The sequence below is a fragment of the Balaenoptera physalus genome, assembly GCF_965194825.1.
Source record: "Balaenoptera physalus genome assembly, chromosome: 1".
Classification (NCBI taxonomy): domain Eukaryota; kingdom Metazoa; phylum Chordata; class Mammalia; order Artiodactyla; family Balaenopteridae; genus Balaenoptera; species Balaenoptera physalus.
In genome coordinates, this window is record NC_138882.1 from 57,040,161 (window position 1) to 57,068,044 (window position 27,884).

The following is a 27,884-nucleotide window of genomic DNA, read 5'->3' on the forward strand; positions in this document are numbered from 1 at the left end:
AGAAGTCTTGGCAGCTATAATGTATTCTAATTATATTAGCTCTAAAAAACAAAATACTGAATTTAATACTTAAACATATTTTTATCAAATCATAGCGATGGTCAAATAAATGAGTGCCAATGATACCTACCTGCACCAAAGCTAATGTCAATAAAAGGGGGCTCTATTTTTGAATTCTTTTATGTTTTAGTCTTAAGGAATTCTGAGACTTTCTTTCTTCACTTTTTAAATTTAAATTTTTAAAAAATTTTCTTTGGGTTTTGGTATAGTATGCTGTGTTAAGAGAGTGCTTGATGGCTTAAGACTGTGCTCTCAAGTAGCATTTCTCCATCTTATGTATTTATTATTATTATTTTTAGTAGCCCCCAAACTCATAATAGTATTAAGGCAGATTTGATCCAGAGGTTTGTCTATTATCATTCCCAATTTGTGATCAATTTTCATTTAGATAATGACAGTTCAGCTTTATGGACTTCCTTCATATATCTCCAAAACATACTTGGACTCTGATTCATGCTTTTATTCTAGATTCTGCCTCTCTGGCTTATGAAACATATTTGCAGAGTGAAGTTAGCCCAATTTTCTTTCTGCTTTTTAAAATGGTTATCCTTTGTCTTTCTTCTATTTCCTCGTACTATAATGTCTTATATTGATGCCTGAAAGGAGAACACTTGTTTTCATTATTCATCACCACTCTCCATATTTCTGGCCACCAAATGTGTAGGTCATTTCCCACACCAATTTTCCAGTTCTCTTTGGACACCAACTGAGTGTCCTACAGTTCAATTCAATTCAGTTCAGTTCTATCTAACACTGTCTACCTGGAGTTAGCCCCAGATTCCACTGGTTAAGGACTCAGTCCCACAAGACTGAGCTGCCCCTTCAGATGATAATTGCAAGTCCAGAAAGTCACATGTGCATCTGACCTACTGGCTCTAAATTGGTAGTTCCCATGTCTGCCTCCTTGGGTTTGATAATTTGCTAGAATGGGTCACATAACTTAGGAGAATAGTTTACTTACTAGAGTACCAGTTTATGGTGAAAGGATACAACTCAGGGGGCATGGAGCTTCCATACCCTCTCCAGGTGTGCCATTCTCCAGGCATCTCCATGTGCTCACCAACCTACATGTTCACCAACCCAGAAGCCCTTTGAACCCCTTAAGTTAGTGTTTTTTATGGAGGCTTCATTCCATGGACATGATTGATCGGCCATTGTTGATTCAACTCAGTCTCCAGCCCCTCTCTCTTCTCTGGATGTTAGAAGGTGGGGCTGAAAGTTCCAACCCTCTAATCACATGGCTGGTTCCCCTAACAACCAATCCCCATCTGGAGGCCCTACAGGAGGCTGTATTTCTTATTATAAATCAGAATAACACAATGTCTTAATAATTTAGAGTTTTAAACTTTTTCAGAATTTCGTCTTGAAATGTAAACACCTCATTTAACATGTGCTCTCTAAATAGTTTCCATTCTCTGAAATTTAAGAAAAAATTTCTTGTCTTGACACCTTTTCAGACTTTTTCACATAAGTAGGTTACATCATTTTATCGATACACTATACCTATGTATTTATTAGGGCAGCCCTTGTACCTTGGTTGTTTTATTTTAAATTGAACCATATGAAATTGCTGCTTTTGGAAGTAAAAATTGTTTGAACATTGGTAGTTTTATGTAGTTCATCTAATATACGGCCTTCATATATAGTAATGGATGTATTATCCAGCAAAGCTTTGGGGCACTGGAAGGATGGGACATTATCTTCAGAGGGTTGGGCATTAGCATTTAGTATTTTGAGACTTCAGGTGATACTGGATTTTTTTTCTTGGTACTTCAATTGCAGAAGTGGAATGAAAATTGTTAATTTGATCTTAAATATGTATTATGTATCATATAAGTGATATTGGCTGTCTCTGGATGTTGATATTTTAGATGTTTACTTTCATCCTTCTCTTTAAATGTGTTTTGAAAATAATCATACTAAAGACCCCGTCAGCATTTGTTTAAATAAGGATTTCAGCAGTGGAGCATTTCAAGCTAATTAAATGAAAAAAGTTAAGGGGTGACCATGGGATGTTTTGCTGAATTAGAGGTTAGGATCAGTGGAGTCGAAAATGGCTATGGACCAAAAGGTAAAAGGACTTAGTGATGATAGGAAATAACTGGGATATTTGTAGATGTCTTAGATCTGTTGACAGTGATTTGGCTGCTTGGACTGAGCCAGACCAGAGTGTTTTTTATGTTAGAGTGGAAGACTAATTATTGGGAATGGCCAGTGAATGCAGTAGAAGTGGAAGTCCCCATCTAGTCTGGGGCATGAGAGAATTTATCACTTGAGCAACTTTTATTTGAAAGATTTCCAAGGCAGACTGTGTCCTTGAGGGAGAGCAAGGTTTCAATTAAGGTAGGAGTATGGTGTGAAAAATTTTAGGGTGGAGTAAAGTTTATTAAAGTAGATGGAAGAATTGAAAGAATTTGACAATGCTAATCACTTTTTTTTTTTAACCCCCTCCCCCTGTCCCTACCATGGTTTCTGTGATACTGTGCTGTCTTTTCTCCTGGCTTTTGCCCTTGCCCTTATTGATGGTTGACATAGAGCTGCTCCTTCTTCCTTTGCCTATCTCTTAACCGTTGGTGTTCCCTACACCCAGTTTTTGTCCTCATCTCTTCTGACTATACTGATTGACATTGGGTGATTTCATTCATTGTCATAAATTCAGATTTATTATTTCTCTTTCTCATAGCTTTTAGGTCTTTGTGTGTATTATTATTTACTCTGTTTATTCTGTCTTTTCCCACTTTTTTTCCACCTGGCAAATTACTGTTAGTCCTTCAAGGCTCAGCATTTCATTTAATTTCAGATCCTATTTCAGTTATCCAGTTGCCTTTTCCCTCTCCCCAAGTTTTCCATGTAGGTTAGGGGCAGTCTGTATACCTTTAATTCTTTGTACATAATATCATCATAATGTTTTCTATGATATTTCAACTATTGGTTTACTTTTTGCCATCTTCCCTAGACTGAGTTCCATGAGGGCAAGGGCTAGAGTTTTCTAAATCCTGTTCTTCACAGTGCTTAGCAAAATGCTTAGGATTGGCAAATATTTGAATTAATATGTTATCAACTATGTATGTATTGCCACAGAAGAAAAGGCGCTTAAAAATCTGTTTGTCTGCCATGTATTTGCTGAATAATCTTGGACAAGTCACTTAACCTTTCTGTGCTTCATTTTCCTGTGTAGTAGTTCCTATTTCACACCTGGCAATAAATATTACATAAGTATTCATTATTGTTATTTTACATTTTAAAAATTGGCTCAATATATTTGGATTAGATTACGACAGCCACTTATATGTAATAGTGATAGAAATTTAAATTTGATAGTGTTTCTGAAAAGCAGTTTTGTTTTATGCAGTGAAGATTTGCTGACTATTTCTTTTGATTGAATAATTTCATTTTTAATAATCAGTGAAATTTGAAATGCAGACTCATATGTTCCAGAATTACTTATGATAGTTTGCAAACAACTTAAATCTCTGATGGTTAAATATATTGTTGAATGTGATGCAACAATTAAAATGTTTGCATTTTAATGCCGTGGAGAAAGGTTATGGTGCAGTAGGTAAGATATCAAAGATAAAACATTATCTTAAATATGTTTTAAAAAGTGCTTAAGAGGCTAACTTGTGATTGCTTTGGGGTGGTAGAATTTAATCTCTGAGACTTATTTTTATTTTTAAAATGGGGTTAACTGACATGCTGACATTAATTGCTGACAATTAAATGAGGTAATTTGAAAATTCTTCGGATGTCTTCTGTTTTTATTAAGTCATATTGTCATTGTTGTTCATCTTTAATATTTTTATTATAAAGCCAATCCTTGTATTAAAGAAAATACTGTTTTCTTAAATATTAAGTCTTTACATTTACTTTTTAACATAGGAACTTACAGCACTTTTTTGTCTGCAGTTTTTCACCCTGACAGCCGTTAGTGCACATTTTCCTAGAAATCATTTTGTAAACGTTAAGTTATTTTATGATTGTGGTGATGCTTTTGTGGTTTGGTTTAGGCTTTTTATTTCCTCCTCTCTAATCTACAGCAACTGGAGCAGATTCAGAAGGAGTTAAGTGTTTTGGAAGAGGATATCAAAAGAGTGGAAGTAAGATATCAAGAATTTCTCACGTCTCTAGTAATTTTTCAATTTCATGAAATTTTTGCTTTTCCTTTAAATTGCTGCATTAAATTTATGGGATTGGTCTCCATTGTATAGAAAGTCATAGTCATAATTTATGCAGTAATAGTTTATTAGGAGGCCTTTTCCTCTAGTTAATGATCAAAGTTAGAGTTTAATCCATTGTTTACTAGAAAGCTAATATTTGAATCAAGAGGAATGCTACTTAATGTTTGCAGAGAATATTTTTAAAGTAGAGACTGACATATCCTGTTTTTCTGTACTTTGGAGAGTTGAACCTAATGATCCAGTTGCCATACTGTCATATTTATCTTAATATTTATCAATAGGGTCTCACCTGGATTAATGATTAGCTAGTTCACTGTTCACATAGTGTACTGTACAACTCATTCAAATTATTTACATTTGTCTTTTTCTGCATTCGGTAGCTTCATTAGTGATGAATATTTATTAAAGTGTTTCTGGTTCTTTAAGAATGTGTATCATAGAAAAAGCTTGTCTCTTAACTTTCAGATATCCTTGCTTTTGTACTCTGTGGAAAGGAAGCCTTGAGAAATTTGGGTGTTGAGACAAAAAGGGACTGATAAAACCTGGGATTGGAAAGGAATATAATATCATAACTCCTTTTGATTTATACATCTTCTCTTTGGAGTGTCTATAACTCTAATAATTGTGCTTCCAGGAAATGAGCGGCTTATACTCTCCTGTCAGTGAGGATAGCACAGTGCCTCAATTTGAAGCTCCTTCTCCATCACACAGGTACAAAGCTTGAAACTTGTAATTGCTTAGGATTTATGTTGCAGAGTGCACATATGGTATTAGTCCTTGGGAGCCTTTTCCATGTAATGTACAAAACCCCTGAGAAATTACTTTGGTCATGATCTAGAAATGAGATTGAGATAGCCTGTTTCCTTAATGCTTTGAATTTTCATGCCAGGGACAGTTAGTGAGTAGAATATTATAATACTGTGAATTCACTTTTGGATTAAAAGTTTGGTGGATTTCTTAAAATAATGGCAGCTTTAAATACTTTTTGAATTAAAATCAGATGACATTAAAAATCTATAATTGGAGAACATGAAATGGTAATATTAGGGAAGAATTAGATAAACTAATACCTTTAACTTTTCCACTAACCGGTTGAATTTTCTTGCAGATCTCGTTCCCCAGATTTAAAATGAGGCCATTAGATAGATCTGTTAGTTTAGATATCCCTGGTATTTTCTTTATAACTCCCCATTATTAATTTGTCTTCCCTTCTGTACCCTCTATTAGAGCAGGAATTACATTTGTCTTGCTCGTGACTGTTCCCCTAGGTTTTAGAGTAGCAGTAGTGACTGGCCTCCTTCAGTAAGTTTTTGTGAAATATAGTGAATGTCTGTGGTCCCTATATAGCTCTGAAGTTCTGTTTGAAATATCTACTACCTAAAATTTGAATTTGAACTTTTTTGTTGTGTTCAAAGCAAGAGCAATTTTACATGTTTTTAACTTGCTAATCCATTTAGGATAGTGGTCTAATGTAAGCTTTTCAGACAGATAGTTTTAGGATAACACATGGATTATCAGGCAGTCCAATGACAGTACTAGAGATTACACTCACCTTCAGAGCCAGTGTCAGTTCAGGAAAGCTATTTTAGATCTAGTTTGGGGCAATATGTGGGGAAGGGGCACAAGGGATATTCAGTTAAAGAACATTCCTAGGATGTTTGATATTTTTCATTAACCATTTTATGGAGAATCCTCGTGAGTACTAGGTGATTCTGGGGTCACTTTACCAGTGTAATTCAGCTTGTTTTTGTCCATATTTTATTTTATTTGAAACACTTGGGAATGACTCAGCTGTGGGATATTATCTTTAAGCTTAACATTCACTTCCTGATATACATGGACTCTTTGTCAGTGGAATATTTATTATGTGAGTGCATGCAGGCAAGTAAAAGTTGTCATACCACAAAATCTTCTCTAATAAACTGATGGTTCTCATCGTCCTATGACTCTCTGTCACAGCCTTTAACAGTAGTGTTTCTTTCTGTCTGTGTGTCCAGGTCTTTGTTAATCTTATTGATGACTTATAATAACTTGTTGACAATATAGTATTATATTTATTTAACTGGCTCTGTTTATTTAATGCCTCTGATGCACTGGGCACTGTTTGAAGTGTTGAATCTAGCTGGCAAATTTCCTGCCTTTATGGAGCTTACCTTTTGGGGGGTGTGTGTGTGGAGGTTGGGGCAGATGCTAAATAAGCAAAAATATAATATAGTAGTAGTACATAACATGTAGGTAGTACCCTAGGAAGGAAATTAGATGTATTAGAGAGCTGACACATGAATGAAGTGAAGAGATAATAAAAAGTCATGGGGGAGTTTTGAGTAGGATCTGTTTTTAGATTTTAAAATATTTACTGGGGTTCCCATGTACAGGATAGAGATTCTGTGTCCCTCTCAACCCCCTGCCATTGGAAGCTAGGAGGAACATTAGGAACATTGCAAGGGTCCAGGAGAGAGGAAATGGTGGAATTTTATTGGATTTTATAGGATTTTATTGGTGGAAGAGAAGGAAAGTGGTTGTATTGTAAAGTAAAATAGCTGATCTCATAAAAGATAGAGGATTTCATGATGTCTATGAAAACTTTGTTGAATCGCTAAAATCGTATGGAACACTATTGTCAAATGAGATTTGGGCAGAGGTGAGACTGGTTAACAGTTGAAGATGGGAAAATAGACAAACATGATATTTTCTTCAAAAGAGTGTTTTGATATTTTCTTGAAACAAGTAATTTGATTATCACTCAAGGTTTGAGAGAGACACTTGGGAAAATGATGTGGCTTTAAATATTCTTGGGAAATGACCCTTAAGATTTGGATGTGAAATTAAACATGGGAAGAATGTTATGTTATACTATCAATATTTAAGTTTTTTTTATTTTTAAGAAATAGCATGTAGTTGAATTATAATTTTTCCCTCATAATTATTAGCTTCATTATTTAAATGCCAGACAGATTTTTTTTTTTTATTTCTCACTGTAATGTTTTGGTCTCTCTTTTAATTGGTTTACTTTAAAAAAAGACTTTTTGTGGATTCTTTTTTTTTTTTTTTTCTTTCTATAATGAGGACCTTTTTAATAAGATCATTAAATCCCTTAGATAGATTTTGGGTTTATGGTCAGGTTTATGTATTTAATGAAAATAAAAAGAAAAGACATATAACTCTTACCACCCCCCATCAGTTTGTTTTCTTTTTTTTTTTTTAACATCTTTATTGGAGTATGATTGCTTTACAATGTTGTGTTAGTTTCTGCTGTATAACAAAGTGAATCAGCCATATGCATACATATATCCCCATATCTCCTCCCTCTTGCGTCTCCCTCCCACCCTGCCTATCCCACCCCTCTAGGTGGTCACAAAGCACCGAGCTGATCTCCCTGTGCTATGTGGCTGCTTCCCACTAGCTACCTGTTTTACATTTGGTAGTGTATATATGTCAGTGCTACTCTTTCACTTCGTCCCAGCTTATCCTTCCCCCTCCCCGTGTCCTCAAGTCCATTCTCTACCTCTGCATCTTTATTCCTGTCCTGCCCTTAGGTTCATCAGAACCATTTTCTTTATTTTTTTAGATTCCATATATATGTGTTAGCATACGGTATTTGTTTTTCACTTTCTGACTTACTTCACTCTGTATGACAGACTGTAGGTCCATCCACCCTCACTGCAAATAACTCAGCTTCGTTTCGTTTTATGGCTGAGTAATATTCCATTGTATATAGGTGCCACATCTTCTTTATCCATTCATCTGTCAGTGGACACTTAAGTTGCTTCCATGGCCCGTCAGTTTGTTTTCTGTATACCATGATTAGCTGTAATTGTCATATCCTGTCAGTTCTCTTCCTGCTGCCTTGTTTAGACCCCAAGTATCTCATGGAGTCGAGCAGTGGTCTTTTAATTATACTTCTACAGTGTATTGTGAGAAATCTGATGTTACTTTCCTGCTTAAAATCGTTCAGTTACTTTCCATTGCATGTAAATTGGTTTAGATCTAACTCTTTTGCATGGCCTTCCATAATCCCGTGTACCCTGCCTACTATTTTTGTGCTTTAGAATTGAATTTAACTCCCCAAGCAGGATGTTAGGGTACCTTTGCTTATATTGTGTTTTGCCTAGAAACTCCTCCTGGATTCCTCTCTGTTTTTTTTTTTTTTAATAAATTTATTTATTTTTGGCTGCATTGGGTCTTCGTTGCTGTGCGCGGGCTCTCTCCAGTCGTGGCGAGCTGGGACCACTCTTAGTTGCGGTGCACGGACCTCTCACCGCGGTGGCCCCTCCTATTTTGGAGCACGGGCTCTGAGCACGCGGGCTTCAGTAGTTGTGGCATGTGGGCTCAGTAGTTGTGGCTCGCGGGCTCTAGAGCACAGGCTCAGCAGTTGTGGCGCACAGGCCTAGTTGCTCTGCGACATGTGGGATCCTCCTGGAGCAGGGCTCGAACCCGTGTCCCCTGCATTGGCAGGTGGACTCTTTAACCCCTGTGCCACCAGGGAATTCCCCTGGATTTCTCTCTTAAGTAGCTATCCCACCCCACCCCACCCCAGCTGCTCCCAAGAATCCAGCCAAGGGTGAGCTTTTCTCTATTTTTTTTTAATTTTTTAATTTTTTAATTCTAATTTTAATTTTTGGCTGCGTTGGGTCTTCATTGCTGTGCGCAGGCTTTCTCTAGTTGCGGTGAGTGGGGGCTACTCTTCGTTGTGCTGCGCGGGCTTCTCATTGTGATGGCTTCCCTTGTTACGGAGCACAGGCTCTTAGGTGTGCAGGCTTCAGTAGTTGTGGCACGTGGGCTCAGTAGGTGTGGCTCGTGGGCTCTAGAGGGCAGGCTCAGTAGTTGTGGCACACGGCTTAGTTGCTCTGCGGCATGTGGGATCTTCCCAGACCAGGGCTCAAAACCATGTCCCCTGCACTGGCAGGTGGATTCTTAACCACTGCGCCACCAGGGAAGTCCCTGTGTGTCTGTCATTTTTGCCAAAGGTCCAGATGAATCAAAATGAAGGAAAAAGCAAGGGGTCACTTTATGGATGTTAGAAGTATTTAACTATTATAAAGAATATATATATATATATATATATATATATATATATATATATATATAAAAATATAAATATAATGGTGAGTTAGTACCTTGTGAATTTGTATATTTTATCATTTGAGTGAATAAACTAGTAAAATTCAAGGAATTTGATATTGTGTAATGGCTCCTGGACTAGGTTAAGAAATTCCTCTTTAACTCACCCACACAGCTCTATGCAGTTATACTTACCCCCATGACATGCCCCCTCCCCCAAGTCATTAAAAAAAAAATGTGTGATGGGGAGAGGGTGGTTGGTGGTGAAGGATGGCGCTTTGGTATAGTGGATGAAAATGGACCCATCTTCTCTGTTATTGCATATTGGGTCTTTGGCTGGATTATGACCACTGACCAGAGCAGTGTTAATGGCTTCTTCTTCACATATTAATGCTTAAGTTTTTGGTACTTTTTGGCAATTATTATTGGTTTAACTGCTTTGTTTTACTTGGGAAGATAACTTCTTAAATTTTATTTTAATTTTTATTTATTTATTTATCTATCTATTTATTTATTTCATTGTCTTTTATTTATTTATTTTTTGGCCACATTGCGTGGCTTGTGGGATCTTAGTTTCCCAACCAGGGACCGAACCCTGGCCCTTGGCAGTGAAAGCGCGGAGTCCTAACCACTGGACTGCCGGGGAATTTCCTAAGATAACTGTTTTTAAAACGCAGGAATTGAAATGTTCTTATGGTCAAGTCTAACTCTAATCCTTACAGATTTGTCCCTAATTTATTATATATTTTAAACAAATCTTCTACATAAACCTAAAGAGTTTTTAATATAACATTTATTTCCCTTTATCCAGGAGGGGAATTATACAATATAGGAAATTCTCCATACACAGCCTGACACTATTTTCCGTGCAGTAAGTCTCCTACATACGAACGAGTTTCGTTTCTAGAGAGCATTCGTAAGTCCAATTTGTTCGTTAAGTCCAACAAAGTTAGCCTAGGTACCCAACTAACACAATCGGCTATATAGTACTGTACTGTAATAGGTTTATAATACTTTTCACACAAATAATACATAAAAAACAAACACAAAAAATAAAGAAAACATTTTTCATCTTATAGTACAGTACCTTGAAAAGTACAGTAGTACAGTACAACACCTGGCATACAGGGGCTGACATCAAGGGAACAGGCAAGAAGAGTTACTGACTGGAGGAGGGAGAAGAGGTGGGAGATGGTAGAGCTGAAGGATCATCAGCAATAGGAGTTGGAGGGCAAGCTGCTCACTCCTGAGTTTGATGGCACAGGTTCTGGTTCCTTGCTGGATTCAATTCTCTCTACTCTCTTGAAAAAACAATCCAGTGATGTCTGGGTAGTAGCTCTTTTTTTCTCGTCATAGATGACACGGTAGCACTGAATTGCATTCTGAACGGTAGCTGCAACCTTCATGTACCGTTCTACGTTCAGGTCCTATGCCTCAAAAACTAACAGTGCCTCCTCAAAGAAAATCCCCTTGCCATTTCCTGTATCGTGAATCTCTTCGGTTCTTCAGTTACTTCTTCTTCCTCTTGTCTCTCTTGGTGATTCTTAGCAGTACCAGCTACATCACCACTGCTTTTACCATTGCTTCTGGACATCCTGGGCTTGAAATAAAGATACTGTACTACTGTACTCTATATAGTACTGTACAGTAAAGTACACAAAAGCACAACCACTTATAGAGGAGGCATGCGTGTGACAATGTACACCAGACACGTGAACTAACTTATGTGATTGGACATGCGAACACATGTTTGCATCTTTGAAAGTTCGCAACTTGAAGGTTCGTATATAGGGGACTTGTATTTCCAAGGTTAGATGATTATGAACAGATCTTAAGAAATCTCTGCTACACTTGCATTTATTGTTGCGAGTACTGAGGATTACTTGCCTTAACTCTGACCCTATACCATGCAGAGGATGCCATAGGCGATGGAGGATACTGAAGAATCTAATGGAATTTTCAACTTTTGAACAAACACAAAGAAACACAAACACAGAAAACAAATTTCCTTGGCAATAATGTAAAGGGTACTCTTCATACATCTGTAGTTTCTCATTAATTTGATAGGTAATAGAATTGCAGCAAGTAATGAAAAATTTTTTTGAAATAGTTCAATTTCCTTTATTTAGAATATTTGAAGAATTCTTCAGTCACTCAGCCAGTTTTTGGAGGTGTATCAGGCATGTATAAAACACAGTTTTAGGCACTGGAGATACAGCTGTGAATATGACAGACCCTAGAACTCTGCTCACATGGTTATATAAAGGACGGAAAATAAGTTATGCTGTCAAATTAATTATTCTGCTTAAAATGTGGTGTAAATAGACTTTTTGATTCCAGTAATTAAAATAATCAAAATGCATTTAACTTTAAAACTTTAGTAATTATGTTTGATGAGTAGGTATTTTAGGATTTTTGAAAAACATCTTTGGGTTCTTGTTATAAACTGTAATTGTCACTGCTTGGTGAAGATACTACCAGTCCTTTCTAATTCTGAAATCTGAGGTGTGAATAGGACAGATTTCGATGTGCATGAGTGTCAACCAAACCTCTTGTTTGACATGCAGATTTTTGAACCCCACCCCCAAAATCTGATCATTAGGTCTGAGGTGAGTTCCTGAGATTCACATGTAGGCCTGGAGGATCATACTTTAAAAATACGTAAATACTGGTTTAGTGGGCAGTGGATATGTCTGTATTACTGACATGTTTTAAAAATCTCTAAGTAAGATATACTTATTTTCTTTTTCATAAAAGAAAGCTCTGACATTCAACACTAAAGTTTTATAACTATCTTAAGTTTATTTCATCTTTGGGGAAGATAGGGTAAAATTTTCTATTTATTTTACTCTCTACTTTGTAAAGTTACATATCCTTCTGTAATGTCTTAAAAATGCCTCGAGTTATGTTCCTGGGCTTGAGAGAGCCAAAACAGTTAAAATTAAGTTTCTTGGAAGGAAGCAAATTATTGGTATTTAACAACCATTCCCTGTTGATTCCAATCGTATTACTGTGATTAGACCCTCTTGCTTATGGCCTTTTGCGCTTTCAGGTTAGAGTCATGTAGGAAACTTTACACCCCTTTGCTTATTATAGGTGTACCTTGATTCTGGGAGGTCAGGGATGGGAGAGGCTGGGAAAACCTAAGCTATACATTGTAACCCTAGCTTAGATATAAGGATAATTGAATGCAAGCATAAAATTTCATGTGCTGTCACCATTTTCTATTTCTGCTGTTTACTGTCTCTCCCCTACCCAAGTTCCAGTATATTTTTCCCATTCAGATCCTCTACCTTTGAATCTTTTGTTGCTATTTTTGGAATGCTTCCTCTGCTTTCTTTGTTTTTAAAACCTTTTTCTGAGATGATTTCAGAGACCTGGGTTTTTGTAACACTAAGATTTGTGGCAATTACATCATCTGATAATTAAAAATTTCTCCTCTGCGAATTATAACTAAATTGTAACTATTATAACTATTCCCACTCATTGATAAGTGGTTAGAATATAACGGAGTCAAATGCAACACTTAGCCTAACAAACTGGGACTTTTATTAGCTTTGTTGGAGACAAATGAGTTTTGTCAGTCTTTTTCTTTTGAGCTTATTATTCTGTTTTTGAAATTCTACCAAGCAAATTATTTACTTCCAAAGGCAGTAAAGCAGTAGATTCAGACCTGTTCCATCTTTCAGAAATTTTCCATTACATTTGCTTTTCACATCTGCCAGCAGTAAGTTTCTCCCTGAGGAAGCTCTTATAATGAAAACTTTAAAATGAATTGCCCTTTTGCTTTTCTTTTTAAACTTTAGTAATATTATGGAATTACAGACCTTTTAAAAGGCAGCATAATATTAGGTTCATACAGTCCTCCTATGTACTGTATATCTACAACCCTTTCTAACCATCTACCATTAAAAGGGGACAAAGGGTGTTGGGGGAAGTTTTTCCTGGATATTTGAAATACTCTGATAACTTCTGTTCTTTGAAGAATAAATTGAATCTCTTTTTCCTAAAGATCATAGATATGTACTCTGGAGCCCAATAATTTTATTGTTGAACTACCCTTACGTTCCTGAAGTAAATCCAAAGCTTGTATGATATATAGGTTTTCATAACCTTTTTGGGAAACCTTTGGAGTCAGATGTGTTTCATTATGTAGTGTTATGTCTGTGCCCCCATACCCTTCCCTCCCCAATTTAGAAAGGTAACACAGTACATATGCCATATATTACATATACTGGAGGAGGAGTAAAACGCGGTTCCATATAATCAAGCACGTTAATATTTCAGCATTGAAGCATGCATGTTAGCAGTCAGTGAGATAAACGGTATCGAATCTGTTCAGGTCAGGTTTTCACTTCAAAAAGTTACAAAAAGTGTTTGATTTTCATAGTTTTGGGTTTTAGGAACTGAAGTTTTAGGTATTTTTTTGTTTGTTTGTTTAACATCTTTATTGGAGTATAATTGCTTTAAAATGGTGTGTTAGTTTCTGCTTTATAACAAAGTGAATCAGTTATACATATACATATGTTCCCATATCTCTTCCCCCTTGCATCTCCCTCCCTCCCACCCTCCCTATCCCACCCCTCTAGGTGGTCACAAAGCACAGAGCTGATCTCCCTGTGCTATGCGGCTGCTTCCCACGAGCTATCTATTTTACGTTTGGTAGTGTATATGTGTCCATGCCACTCTCTCACTTTGTCCCAGCTTACCCTTCCTCCTCCCCATATCCTCAAGTCCATTCTCTAGTAGGTCTGCGTCTTTATTTCCGTCTTGCCGCTAGGTTCTTCATGACCATTTTTTTTTTCTAGATTCCATATGTATGTGTTAGCATACGGTATTTGTTTTTCTCTTTGTGACTTACTTCACTCTGTATGACAGACTCTAGGTCCATCCACCTCACTACAGATAACTCAATTTTGTTTCTTTTTATGGCGGAGTAATATTCCATTGTATATATGTGCCACATCTTCTTTATCCATTCATCTGTCAATGGACACTTAGGTTGCTTCCATGACCTGGCTATTGTAAATAGAGCTGCAGTGAACATTGTGGTACATGATTCTTTATGAGTTATAGTTTTCTCTGGGTATATGCCCAGTAGTGGGATTGCTGGGTCGTATGGTAGTTCTATTTTTAGTTTTTTAAGGAACCTCCATACTGTTCTCTATAGTGGCTGTATCAATTTACATTCCCACCAATAGTGCAAGAGGGTTCCCTTTGCTCCACACCCTCTCCAGCATTTATTGTTTGTAGATTTTTTTGATGATGGCCATTCTGACCAGTATGAGATGATATCTCATTGTAGTTTTGATTTGCATTTCTCTAATGATTAATGATGTTGAGCATTCTTTCATGTGTTTGTTGGCAATCTGTATATCTTCTTTGGAGAAACGTCTGTTTACATCTTCTGCCCATTTTTGGATTGGGTTGTTTGTTTTTTTGATATTGAGCTGCATGAGCTGCTTGTAAATTTTGGAGATTAATCCTTTGTCAGTTGCTTCATTTGCAAATACTTTCTCCCATTCTGAGGGTTGTCTTTTCGTCTTGTTTATGGTTTCCTTTGCTGTGCAAAAGCTTTTAAGTTTCATTAGGTCCCATTTGTTTATTTTTGTTTTTATTTCCATTTCTCTAGGAGGTGGGTCAAAGAGGATCTTGCTGTGATTTATGTCATAGAGTGTTCTGCCTATGTTTTCCTCTGAGAGTTTGATAGTGTCTGGCCTTACATTTAGGTCTTAATCCATTTTGAGTTTATTTTTGTGTATAGTGTTAGGGAGTGTTCTAATTTCATTCTTTTACATGTAGCTGTCCAGTTTTCCCAGCACCACTTATTGAAGAGGCTGTCTTTTCTCCATTGTATATTCTTGCCTCCTTTATCAAAGATAAGGTGACCATATGTGCGTGGGTTTATCTCTGGGCTTTCTATACTGTTCCATTGATCTATATTTCTGTTTTTGTGCCTGTACCATACTGTCTTGATTACTGTAGCTTTGTAGTATTGTATGAAGTCATGGATCCTGATTCCTCCAGCTCCGTTTTTCGTTCTCAAGATTGCTTTGGCTATTCAGGGTCTTTTGTGTTTCCATACAAATTATGAAATTTTTTGTTCTAGTTCTGTGAAAAATGCCAGTGGTAGTTTGATAGGGATTGCATTGAATCTGTAGATTGCTTTGGGTAGTAGAGTCATTTTCACAATGTTGATTCTTCCAATCCAAGAATATGGTGATCTCTCCATCTGTTTGTGTCATCTTTAATTTCTTTCATCAGTGTCTTATAATTTTCTGCATGCAGGTCTTTTGTCTCCTTAGGTAGGTTTATTCCTAGGTATTTTATTCTTTTTGTTGCAGTGGTAAATAGGAGTGTTTTCTTGATTTCACTTTCAGATTTTTCATCATTAGTGTATAGAAACCTAAGAGATTTCTGTGCATTAATTTTGTATCCTGCTACTTTACCAGATTCATTGATTAGCTCTAGTAGTTTTCTAGTAGCATCTTTAGGAGTCTCTATGTATAGTGTCATGTCATCTGCAAACAGTGACAGCTTTACTTCTTCTTTTCCAATTTGGATTCCTTTTATTTCTTTTCCTTCTCTGATTGCTGTGGCTAAAACTTCCAAAACTATGTTGAATAATAGTGGTGAGAGTGGGCAACCTTGTCTTGTTTCTGGTCTTAGTGGAAATGGTTACAGTTTTTCACCATTGAGGACGATGTTGGCTGTGGGTTTGTCATATATGGCCTTTATTATGTTGAGGTAAGTTCCCTCTGTGCCTACTTTCTGGAGGGTTTTTGTCATAAATGGGTGTTGAATTTTGTCAAAAGCTTTCTCTGCATCTATTGAGATGATCATATGGTTTTATGTAATTTTTTTGAGCCCAATATTTTCATTTTTTAATTTTATTATTATTATTATTTTTTAAAATATTTATTTATTTATTTATTTGTCTGCTTCAGATCTCAGTTGCAGGATCTTCGTTAGGGCATGCGGGATTTTAAGTTGTGACATGCAGGCTCTTAGTTGCGGCATTCGGGATCTAGTTCCCTGACCAGGGATCGAACCCGGGTCATCTCCATTGGGAGCATGAAGTCTTAACCACTGGACCACCAGGGAGGTCCCAAGCCCAATATTTTTAAAAGCCAAACTGTATATTGCTGAAAAGGCCATTGAAATCACCGATGTTTATTTGTATAAAATCTGTTGTATAAAATTTGTTGTAATATCTTGTTGAAATTCTTACAAATACCACAAGATGAGTAGTAGTACTGTCTATTCTAATGAGTCCGAGACACTGTAGAAGAAAAGATTTCATGTTAATTTTCAATTGAATTTTGCATCAAAATCAGGAAATTATTACTGTCCTAGAGAATTGCATTTGCAAAAGTTGTAACTGTCAGAGTAACATACATACGTGTATTAGGTACTGTTTTGTAATTTACATGTATTATCTCATATAGCCCTCAGAATAAATGCCGTGTGTCCTTTTCATTTTACAAATGAAGTAAATTGAGTCATAGAGATGAAGCAATTTGCCCAGCCTCACATAGTTAGTAGCATAATCAGTATTCTAAAGCAGACATCCTTACTCTGGAGCCTGTAAAACCTTGGGAGGTAGAACGGTTTTGGAGATCATCGAGTTAATAATAAAACATCAAAAAGAAGATCAATAGAAACTTATCGTTCAGAAATGGCAGGGCAGTGATTCTTCAAGAAGAGAAAACATGTCACTTTGGCAGTCTTACATAAGGATTCTGGAATTACACTGCCTGGGTTCAAATTTCAATTCCACACCTTATTAGCAGTTTGACCTTAGGCAAGTTTATTATTAACTTCTGTACACCTCAGTTTTCTCATTATTAAAATGAGGATAATAATGCCAGTCTTGACTAATAAAATGTGGTAATACATGTAAAGAAATTAGAGAATAATACCTGACACATAATAAGCACTCAGTAGATGGTAGCACTCAATAGATGAGTCATGTTGATTTTGTATGATTTGTTTGAATAGTTTTGTCAAATGTTAAAGGGTATGTGGAATTAGAAAGGAAAAATCAGAACTGAAGAGTGATTTCTAGTATCTCCTGAGGTGTCTGCAAAACTGGGGCCACGAAAATTTTGGTTTTTTAGTAAGTGGCGTTTACCATTAATTTGAAATTCAATGCTTCTATGTTAAGTAAGTGACAGAAAAGCATTATTTTGAGGAGAGCAAGTGATTTAGCTTTCATCTGTTTATAATACTGGGGATTACTGCCTTGGTAGAAAGGCAATAAAATAGTCACAAACTTTACTATTTAAAAAAAATTAAAGTCATATTTGGTTTTAATTAGTCATTATTAAAATTTATAAGTCAGATTATTTTCATTTTACACGTTTCTCACATTGCTCAGTTTTGGGAAACTGGTTCAGTAATTTTATGTAGAATACTGGAAAGGAAGGGGGTTTGGCAGTAGCCCCATATTGTTTATTGAATGTAGAGTTTATTCTGTCTTAAGTTTATACTAATGGAAAAACAAATCAGTGACAGAAATTAGTCTAATTTCATGTGTGTACACAGATTTTTTTTTTTTGGTTCGTTCAATTCCATTATTTATTTAAAAACCTCATAATGTTATTTTCTTTATGTTCAGCCTTAAATTATCTCAATACATTTTATTTTGCTCACATATTAAAATCCTCTATCATTTAATTAATTTTGTGCCTATTGGTATTTGAATGTGAATTATCCTTTTTCAAGTAAAAGCCCAGTCTAAAACTAGTTACCCACTATTTTTACCAAGAGTGAAACACTGTTTTCTCTTAGCTTCCTATTCATTATAGATATAGCTTATATGTGAAATTGACTTAACAGTCTTTTTTTTATTATTTATTTAAACATATTTTTTATTTCTTTTTTTTAAATTGAAAGATAGTTGATTTGCAATGTTGTGTTAGTTTCAGGTGTACTGCAATGTGATTCAGTTATATATATATATATATATATATATATATATATATATATACATATACACATGTACACATATATACACAAATATACACATAAATACATATACATATATATATATATTCTTTTTCAGATTTTTTTTCCCTTATAGGTCATTACAAAATAGTATAGGTCCCTGTGCTGTACAGTAGGTCCTTGTTGATTATCTATTTTATATATAGTGGTGTGTATCTGTTAATCCCAAACTCCTAATTTATCCCTCCCCCCCATTTCCCCTTTGGTACCATAAATTTGTTTTCTATGTCTTTGAATCTGTTTCTGTTTTGTATATAAGTTCATTTGTAAAAGTCTATCTTTTAATTACAAAGTATATCTTTGCCTTTGGAAGCAAATAATTTAAGTGACAGTAAGTAGTTTTGTGACATCTACTTGCATAACTGTGAATTTCCCTTGTAACTTGGATTAACAGCTGTATAGTTTTCATATGTTTTTAGCTGAGCTCCTCGTTGTCACTAGCAAGAACATTAAGAATTTTTTTATCATCTTATTTTCCCCATCATGAATAAAGCGTATTATTCCTAACTCAGTTTTAATTACTATCTTGAAATTTTCTTCTTGCCCTTGCCATTTTTGGTGGCTTTATTTTTACAATTTATTTGAAATAATTTCAAGTTATTTATTTGACATGTATTTGAAATAATTGATGACTCTCATATTTATAGGTTGCCGTTTTTTTCACTTTTCTCCTTAAATTATGTCTATGAAGTGGGTTGGGCTAATCCAGGATTTCCTCACTCTTCAGGTGTAGAATATGATGTGCCTAGGGAGCATAGCATGGTGGTTCAGTGTAGACTCTAGAACCTGACTGCATGGCTTTGAATCCTAACTCTGCTATTGGCTAACTTTGTTAACTTGGGCCAAATGTATAATCTGTCAGTGGCTGAGTTTCCTCACTTGAGAAATGGGAGTAATAATAGTGTCTACACCTGAGTTATGAAGTTTAAGTTACTCAGGTCAGCGCCTAGAGCATGGTAAATGCTCAGTAAATGATAGCTATTAATATTGCTGTTGTCATTACCATCTGTGGATTGTCGCTAACTCAGAGATAAGAAGTAGAATAGCACCAGAATCAAGAGAACCCAGCCCAGGCAGTGCTTTCTAATATTCTCTTCTAATTATGTTACTTTATACACACAGAGAAACACACATACACACACACACACACGCACACACACACACATTTTAAAAAGTAGAATTAAAGGGATTTATTTTCTCAGATTGCTTCTGTTGCAGTTGTGTATGCATTAATAAATTTTCTTAGTGAATAAGATTAAGATCTGAAATAAAATAAATTTCAAACTCTGCAGTTATTATTAATAAAATACCATTTAATACCTGTAATTTCAATACCTTCAACAATCTGATGAGTACTATTTTTAAACATGTATTTGAAATGTAGTGTTATCTCACTATATACACTGATATATCAATATCATTGTTCCAGCCTGCAGTCAAAGAAGTCTGAATTACAACACCATAAAATAATTATATCTAGAAATAGTTCTGTTCTGTCAACCTCTAAATGTGCAGCTTAATAATTTTATTAATGTTTATACAGATAATAGGGAATTGGGTTTCATTAGTGGAAGGAACACAGATTTTTTTTTTAACATCTTTATTGGAGTATAATTGCTTTACAATGTTGTGTTAGTTTCTGCTGTATAACAAAGTGAATCAACCATATGCATACATATATCCCCATATCCCCTCCCTCTTGCGTCTCCCTCCCACCCGCCCTATCCCACCCCTCTAGGTGGTCACAAAGCACCGAGCTGATCTCCCTGTGCTATGCAGCTACTTCCCACTGGCTATCTGTTTTACATTTGGTAGTGTATATATGTCAATGCTACTCTCTCACTTCGTCCCAGCTTACCCTTCCCCCTCCCCATGTCCTCAAGTCCATTCTCTACATTTGCATCTTTACTCCTGTCCTGCCCCTAGGTTCATTAGAACCATTTTTTTTTTTTTTTTTTTTTTTTTTAGATTCCATATATATGTGTTAGCATACGGTATTTATTTTTCTCTTTCTGACCTACTTCATTCTGTGTGACAGTCTCTAGGTCCATCCACCTAACTACAAATAACTCAATTTCATTTCTTTTTATGGTTGAGTAATATTCCATTGTATATATGTGCCACATCTTCTTTATCCATTCATCTGTCGATGGACACTTAGGTTGCTTCCATGTCCTGGCTATTGTAAATAGTGCTGCATGAACATTGTGGTACACGTCTCTTTTTGAATTATGGTTTTCTCAGGGTATATGCCCAGTAGTGGGATTGCTGGGTCATATGGTAATTCTATTTTTAGTTTTTTAAGAAACCTCCATACTGTTCTCCATAGTGACTGTATCAATTTACGTTTCCACCAACAGTGCAAGAGGGTTCCCTTTTTGCCACATCCTCTCCAGCCTTTATTGTTTGTAGATTTTTTGATGATGGCCATTCTGACCAAGGAACACAGATTTTTGAATGCATGGCATTTCCTCATTTTTAGCCCTGTTAGTCCCTGGTTAGAGTATACTGAAAATAGCATGTGATCCTGTCATATCAGTTCATGACTCTGTGCAAGGAAAGTGAGCATTGGTTATATTTCATCAAAAGAAATTCATTACAAGATTGTGTTAATTCTTTAATTTGTAGTATAAGTGCTTTGAAGGGTCTTTCTTACATAAGTCTTACTATAGGAATGGTTAAGAACACAGCGAGTATCTATTATTATGTATTGCTTTATAAAAAAAGACTACTGTGAAGACAGTTGCATCTCATTTATTATATTTTTGAAAGCGTAAGGTTGTATGTTATTGACGAATTTTATTAATAAAGGGTAAAATTTATTGAACATCTACCGTTTTTTGGCATTGTACTGAGAAATTAACCCACTTAATTAAATCTTATACCTCTCTGAAGTATCTTACTCATTTAGCAGATGGAGAAGCTAGAGGCCAAATAAGATCAATAACTTGCCCAGAGTCATTTAGCTGCTAACAGGTGAAATTCAAACCCACTCTGTACTCTTAAGAGTGCCTCTCATATTATAACCTTTGTGATTATTTGAGTACTGAAGTGAATAATGATTTTGTATATTTATGTAAAGAGACGCACTGAAATTAGTACACTTAATTGCTTAAATTTCATTAGGGTAGACAAAAATATAAACATTTCTATAGTAGAAATAGGGAAGAATTTTTAAAAATGTAAAAAACTGTTGATCTGTCATGGTTGATGTATAAGTTATATCATTTTCAGGTGTTAATAGTCCTCGTAGGCTAATTTATTTAAAGAAGGGTAGGAGATAAGAGTGAAGTGATAAGATAGATATGGTAAGATAGAACTCTTAGGAAGAAAAGCTAGTTGGGACTTCTAGAGGTTTTTCTAGGGTTAGGTAGGAAAATGCACAGAGAATATAATCAAATAGAAAGAACCAATAGAGAAAGTAGATTATGTTCCACTAGGGCAGAGGTAATTAGAATATAGATTTTGGGTTATGAAAGAAAGATTATTGGTATTTTACCATTTCTTCCATTCCTTTGATAGTTTTCTTTCACGTGAGGTGATTATCGTAACATTTTGGAGCTTGAAGGGACTCTAGATATAGCTAGAGATAGCTAGTCTCCACTCATCTCACTTTGCAGATACGGAAACAGTTATTATAAGGTATTTGTCCAAGGGCAGTAGCTCTAGTGTCATAACAGGATCTGTTGACCATAGCTTTTGATTTCATGCTTGTGCTCTTTTCCCAATATTCTAAGTCCTCTTTTCCTTAGAGTTCAAACAGCTTATTAACCTATTTGAAAATGAAATTGTAGGAAATACTTCTATATATACACCTATCTTATGATTATTCCCTACTGACATTCTTTCAAGGTGGGTATATTTAAGGTGGTGGGATGAAGGGGTAAATTGTTTAAATATTTACTAATTTTTTGTTTATGGGATATGTATTTATTTGATGTCTAATTAAATTATTGGTAATAAATATTTTCTTTGCTTAGAAATTAGAAATATTGGATTTATGTATGATATATTTTAGATTTACTTTTTTTGTTGCTAAGAGAATATAAAAACTGAAATCACATTTTTCTTTCTTCATTTTGCAGTAGTATTATTGATTCCACAGAATACAGCCAACCTCCAGGTTTCAGTGGCAGTTCTCAGGTAAATGATACATCTAACAGTATGTTCTAGTGGTACCATAAATATAATCACCTGAGTTGTAAAATCACAGATGAGTTTACTGGAATGTCCTGTCATAAAGACAGCTGTTTTGAATGCTGTGGCATTGATTAGGACTTGAATAGCCCTGATACATAATCAGATATATATTTGCTCATCACTGAGTTAAAAAAATTTTTTAATATACTGGTAACATCAGACCTTGAGAGGAAGGAAATACCATAAGAGGAAATTATGAGTAATCAGGGCATTGTTTCTCTCAGAGATAGGAAAGTTGTAATTTATTGATGAATTACCCATTATTATGTTGAAACATGTAGCTTTTCTGTGGAAAGTAAACTACAGGCTTGAGTAAAATAGACTCCGGCTTCTCCTATTCTTTAATTAATTGTATGATTATTTTGATTTTTACTGTCTTCATCTCTGACTAGGGGATGCTGATATTTGTCAAATATAATTTTTAGGCCAGACTTTTTTTTTTTTTTTTAACTTTTCACATTGAAATAACTTCAGACTTAGAAGTTACAAGAATGGTAAAAAATAATTCCTTTATATACTGTATGCAGATTATCCAGATATTAACATTTGATCACATTTGCTTTATCCTTCTCATTCTGTCTCTCTTTTACATATACACACATAAAATTTTTTCTTTGGATGTTTGAGCAGGGTACAGACATAATGTTCCTTTATCTCTAAATACCCCAGTGTATATTTCCTTAAAAACAAGGATATTGTCCTATGTAATCACAATATAACTTTAAAATTCAAGAAGTTAATGTTGATATGGTGCTATTATCTAATCCCTATATCTTACTCAGTAGATTTTACAAATTGTCCTTACAGTATCCTTTATAATATCCTTTTTTCCTTAAAAGGAAAAAAAATAAGGCATTCAAATAAGGCATGTTCATTTGTATATTCATTTTATGTGATAGTGCAGTTATTTTTATCAAAGTGGAAAGAAAATTCTTTCGGATCATACAGCTTTTATTTGTGTTTTTCTTTCCCCACTACTTAAATAACTGCCTCTATTACTTTTATGGTTAGTTTGTGTAACTACTTTGTATATCCTGTGTTATCTTCAACTGCATGCTTGGATTTGGCCTATTGTTTTTTTATAATAAGTTTATAGATTGGTTTGTATCTGTTTCTGAACAGCCATGAAAGCACCAGATCTAGGTGTTTTTTTAATAAGACAATGGGATATATCAGGAGAAATTTTTAAGAATTAAATTGAAACATCCTTAAGAACTTGAACAGGAAAAGCAGTCTCTGAACCTGGAAACAGGCTTGGCATTCACAGCTGGGCCTTGATGTTCTCCTTTTAAACATAATCTCACAGAACATCAACATCAGACATAGTCACTCTGGGACGGTGATGAAATGAAACAAAAACCAAGATCACTTCATAAACTTATTAAGCACATACAAAAAGAAGTCACTGTGCAAGCCATATAAAATACCAAACACATCTCTATCGTGGCTAATATGAGCAGTTGCTGTTTCTTTACTAATTACAACTTTAGTCTCACTGTAGTTTTCTGTTCGTCTAGGTAAGATTTATTAAGGTACTCAGTCACAGAATTATCCCCACTTCTTGACAGTATCCAATCCAGAGCAAAGCCTTACTTCCTTGAACCCTCCCCCAAATCACTTAACATGGGCCTATATCCTATAAGTAGTTTGTAACATCCTCTTACCTTAACCTGTAGTGTGCTGTATTCTTCGCTACAATGAGCAATAATAAAATTTGTTCAACTACAGGTGTGTTCCTATTGCTCTTTGGCTGCAGGGCTTTGACAAAGTCTACATAGAGGAACAGAGAAGATTTTCTACTATTGCCATTTATAGAACATTAATATGGAATTTCTAGCAAATTCCATAAGCTAGAAACAATAGAAATTGAATAGAAAAAAAAAAGCAATCAGAATAGTGGGGTTTTTTTTTTTAATTTTTACTGTTTGCATATAATAAAGGAGAATTCTGGTTTGAGATTGTACACTAAGCCAATGTAATCCCTCCAACCTCCACCCACTAGAAATCCCATTGACATATTGCTATCCTCACACTGAAAACTTAAAAAGAATTTATAAAGATAAAAAGAATACTTAGGAAGTCTACCTAACATATGAGTCACTGTATGCAGAGTAAAAGCGTGCTTTTGGGTGAAGTAGTCTGGGTCTCTCAGGAGACTCCAACCTTAGTATCTGCTGGAGGACAGGGAAGTTGCTGAGGAGGAAAACCTACTAGTGCTTATGGGTTAGAACTAATATAACATATTGTGCCGAAGTCCTAGGCTTCATTTCTAGGTATACTCTTTAGAAGAGACAGACTTAAAACAGATTGACACAGAAAGACTTGAAAACAAAGGAGTAGTTGAGGATAAGCCTGGCAAATATAAGAATGGTAAGGAATACAACAAAAACAAACAACAAAAAAGGAAAGAAAAGTACAGACCAAAGTAGAACTCAAGGAAAAAATCATAGAAGATAGATACAGGTTTTCACATAATGAAAGGTATAATCCCACAAAGTAGTAGTAATTTGTGTGACATAATATAAAGCATTGGTATTTATATAAAGCAAAACCTATTAGAAATTTTCAAAAATTGATTAAAAGTTAAACATGGTAAGAGATTTTAAGGTATAGTCATCCTTCAGTATCCATGGGGGATTGGTTCCAGGAACCCCTGCAGGTACCAAAATCCAAGGTTGCTCAAGTCCTTGGATAAATTGGTGTATATTTGCATATAACCTGGGTAGCACATCCTCCTATATACTTTGTCATCTCTGGATTACTTGTGATAACTAATATAATGTAAATGCTATGTAAAGTTTTAAATATAATGTGAATACTGTGTAAATAGTTGCCAGTGCAGCTGCAAATTCGTTTTGCTTTTTGGAACTTTCTGGAATTTCTTCTTCTTTTTTGGGAGGGTGGTGTGTGTGTGGATTTTTTTTGTCTGCGTTTGATTGAATTTTTAGATGCAGAACCTGTGGATATGGAGGGGCTACTGTATAATTCAAGAAGTAATTAAAGTAGAAATAAAAGTATTTAGGTAACATTTATTTTGCATTTACTATTCATGGACATTGCTCAATGAACTTTACATATATTAACTACTTTAATTCTTAGAACTTCCTTATGAGATAAGTACTATTACTATTATTTTCTATTTTACTGAGGAGGAAACTAGGGCAAAGAGAAGTTAAGGAGGTTGCCCAAGGTAATATAGCAGAGATTTTAACTCAGGCATTATGGCTTCAGGGCAGGTGCTTTTAAACATTAATTTATTCAACCAAAAGTTTTTTTGAGTACATCCTATTTACCAGACACTATTATAGGCTCTGGTTATTGAACAAAAACAAAACAGACAAAAATTCGTGCTGTAGGGGCTTCCCTGGTGGCGCAGTGGTTGAGAATCTGCCTGCTAATGCAGGGGACACGGGTTCGAGCCCTGGTCTGGGAAGATCCCACATGCCGCGGAGCAACTAAGCCCGTGAGCCACAACTACTGAGCCTGCGTGTCTGGAGCCTGTGCTCCGCAACGGGAGAGGCCACAACAGTGAGAGTCCCGTGCACCGCGGTGAAGAATGGCCCCCACTCGCCACAACTGGAGAAAGCCCTCGCACAGAAACGAAGACCCAACACAGCCAAAAATAAATAAAATAAATTAAAAAAAAAAAATTCATGCTGTAGCCAAACTTTCATTCTAGTTGGAGAGATACTAATAGTAATAAGAATAGATTACCTTTGAACAAAGAGGAGGTGAGGGAGCAAGCTATGTGAATATCTCCAGGAAGATCTAGGCTGAGTGAAAATAAGTACATAAGCCTTAAGGTACAAGAATGCCAGACACAGTCCAGAGGTCCAGTATGGCTGGAGAGGAATGAGGAAGGAGGAGAAAAATAGAACTGAGGTAAGAAACGTGACAGAGGCCACTTTGGTGCATGATTTTCTTACATCATTATAAAGACATTGGATTTTTTCTTTGTTTGAGATGAGTCAAACTTGGTTTAATAGGTACTTGTCTCACTTTATACTTTGCATCAAGGGATATACATTATTTATAGTAATCTTAGAGCATTTAGAAAACTGGATTGATTCTAAAACAGAATAAATTGTACCATTTACATTCTCTGAATCAGAACCTCAAATAGATAACTACTGAGATAATCTGGAAGAGAGTAAACTAAAGACTTCTCTTAATACCTTTGTGTTAAAGAGTATATAGACATTGCTAAAAACAATTCAGAAAATAATGCTAGTGAAAATATTATATATCAAAATTTATGAAATTTTGGTCAGAATTTTCCTAAAAAATTGTATCATTAAATGAATTCATTTTTAGATGCAAATAAAAATAAATGAACTAGGCATTGAACTCAAGAAACTGGGAAAAACTTAAGATGGCAAATGTAGAGAGAAATAAAAAAGATACTGTATGTTACAATATATAATTGAAATTGGCTATTATAATATTGAGTAGATTAAAATAACTTAGTGCTGATGCATATTAATAAAAATAGCAGTCTTAATTTATAATTTTCAAGGAAAATAAAAAATATTAAAATAGGTTAAAGCAATTGTTGAACATTTTGAATAGACCAATAACCATAACTTAATGTGATTCCAATTAAAAATCCTCAAGAATATTTTTTAAAGGTCAGTAGAGAGTGTGCCCAATTGACTTTAATGGTTATTTATAGAATGAATGCTTCAGAGGTATAATAATTACAAGGGCATGTACCCATTTAGTTATTATAATGTATTCTAAGACTGCTGTAACAAAAGGGGCACAATGAAAAATGTAAAATCTAACTGAAAGGTAATTAAGAGTTTAACCCTGTGGTGAAGGTGGATATGCAGATCAGTGGTGAAAGGGAAGGGTTTTTTTTTTTTTTTTTTTTTTTTTTTAACATCTTTATTGAAGTATAATTGCCTTACAATGGTGTGTTAGCTTCTGCTTTATAACAAAGTGAATCAGTTATACATATACAATATGTTCCCATTTCTCTTCCCTCTTGCATCTCCCTCCCTCCCACCCTCCCCATCCCATCCCTCTAGGTGGTCACAAAGCACCGAGCTGATCTCCCTGTGCTATGCGGCTGCTTCCCACTAGTTATCTATTTTACATTTGGTAGTGTATATATGTCCATGACACTCTCTTACCCTGTCACATCTCACCCCACCCCCTCCCCATATCCTCAAGTCCATTCTCTAGTAGGTCTGTGTCTTTATTCCCGTCTTGCCACTAGGTTCTTCATGGCCTTTTTTTTTTTTTTTTTCCCCTTAGATTCCGTATATATGTGTTAGCATACTGTATTTGTTTTTCTCTTTCTGACTTACTTCGGGTTTTTTTTTTTTAATTTTAGTTTATTTATTTTTTTATAGAGCAGGTTCTCATTAGTTA

At 35.2% G+C, this 27,884-nt stretch overlaps 1 protein-coding gene across 5 annotated transcripts in view; it reads left to right on the forward strand.

Moving 5' to 3' along the window:
• Nucleotides 1–27,884, forward strand: part of COP1 (COP1 E3 ubiquitin ligase) — a 271,776-nt gene that overhangs the window by 79,682 nt on the left and 164,210 nt on the right. For 4 of the 5 annotated variants that reach the window (XM_082437791.1, XM_082437795.1, XM_082437793.1 and 1 more), the window contains 3 exons: nt 4,098–4,157; nt 4,873–4,949; nt 22,394–22,451. The exons of the other annotated variant lie outside the window; for it this stretch is intronic. In XM_082437791.1, the coding sequence (XP_082293917.1) occupies nt 4,098–4,157; nt 4,873–4,949; nt 22,394–22,451 (195 nt within the window). The remainder of the gene's footprint in view (nt 1–4,097; nt 4,158–4,872; nt 4,950–22,393; nt 22,452–27,884) is intronic. 5 annotated transcript variants of the gene reach the window in all.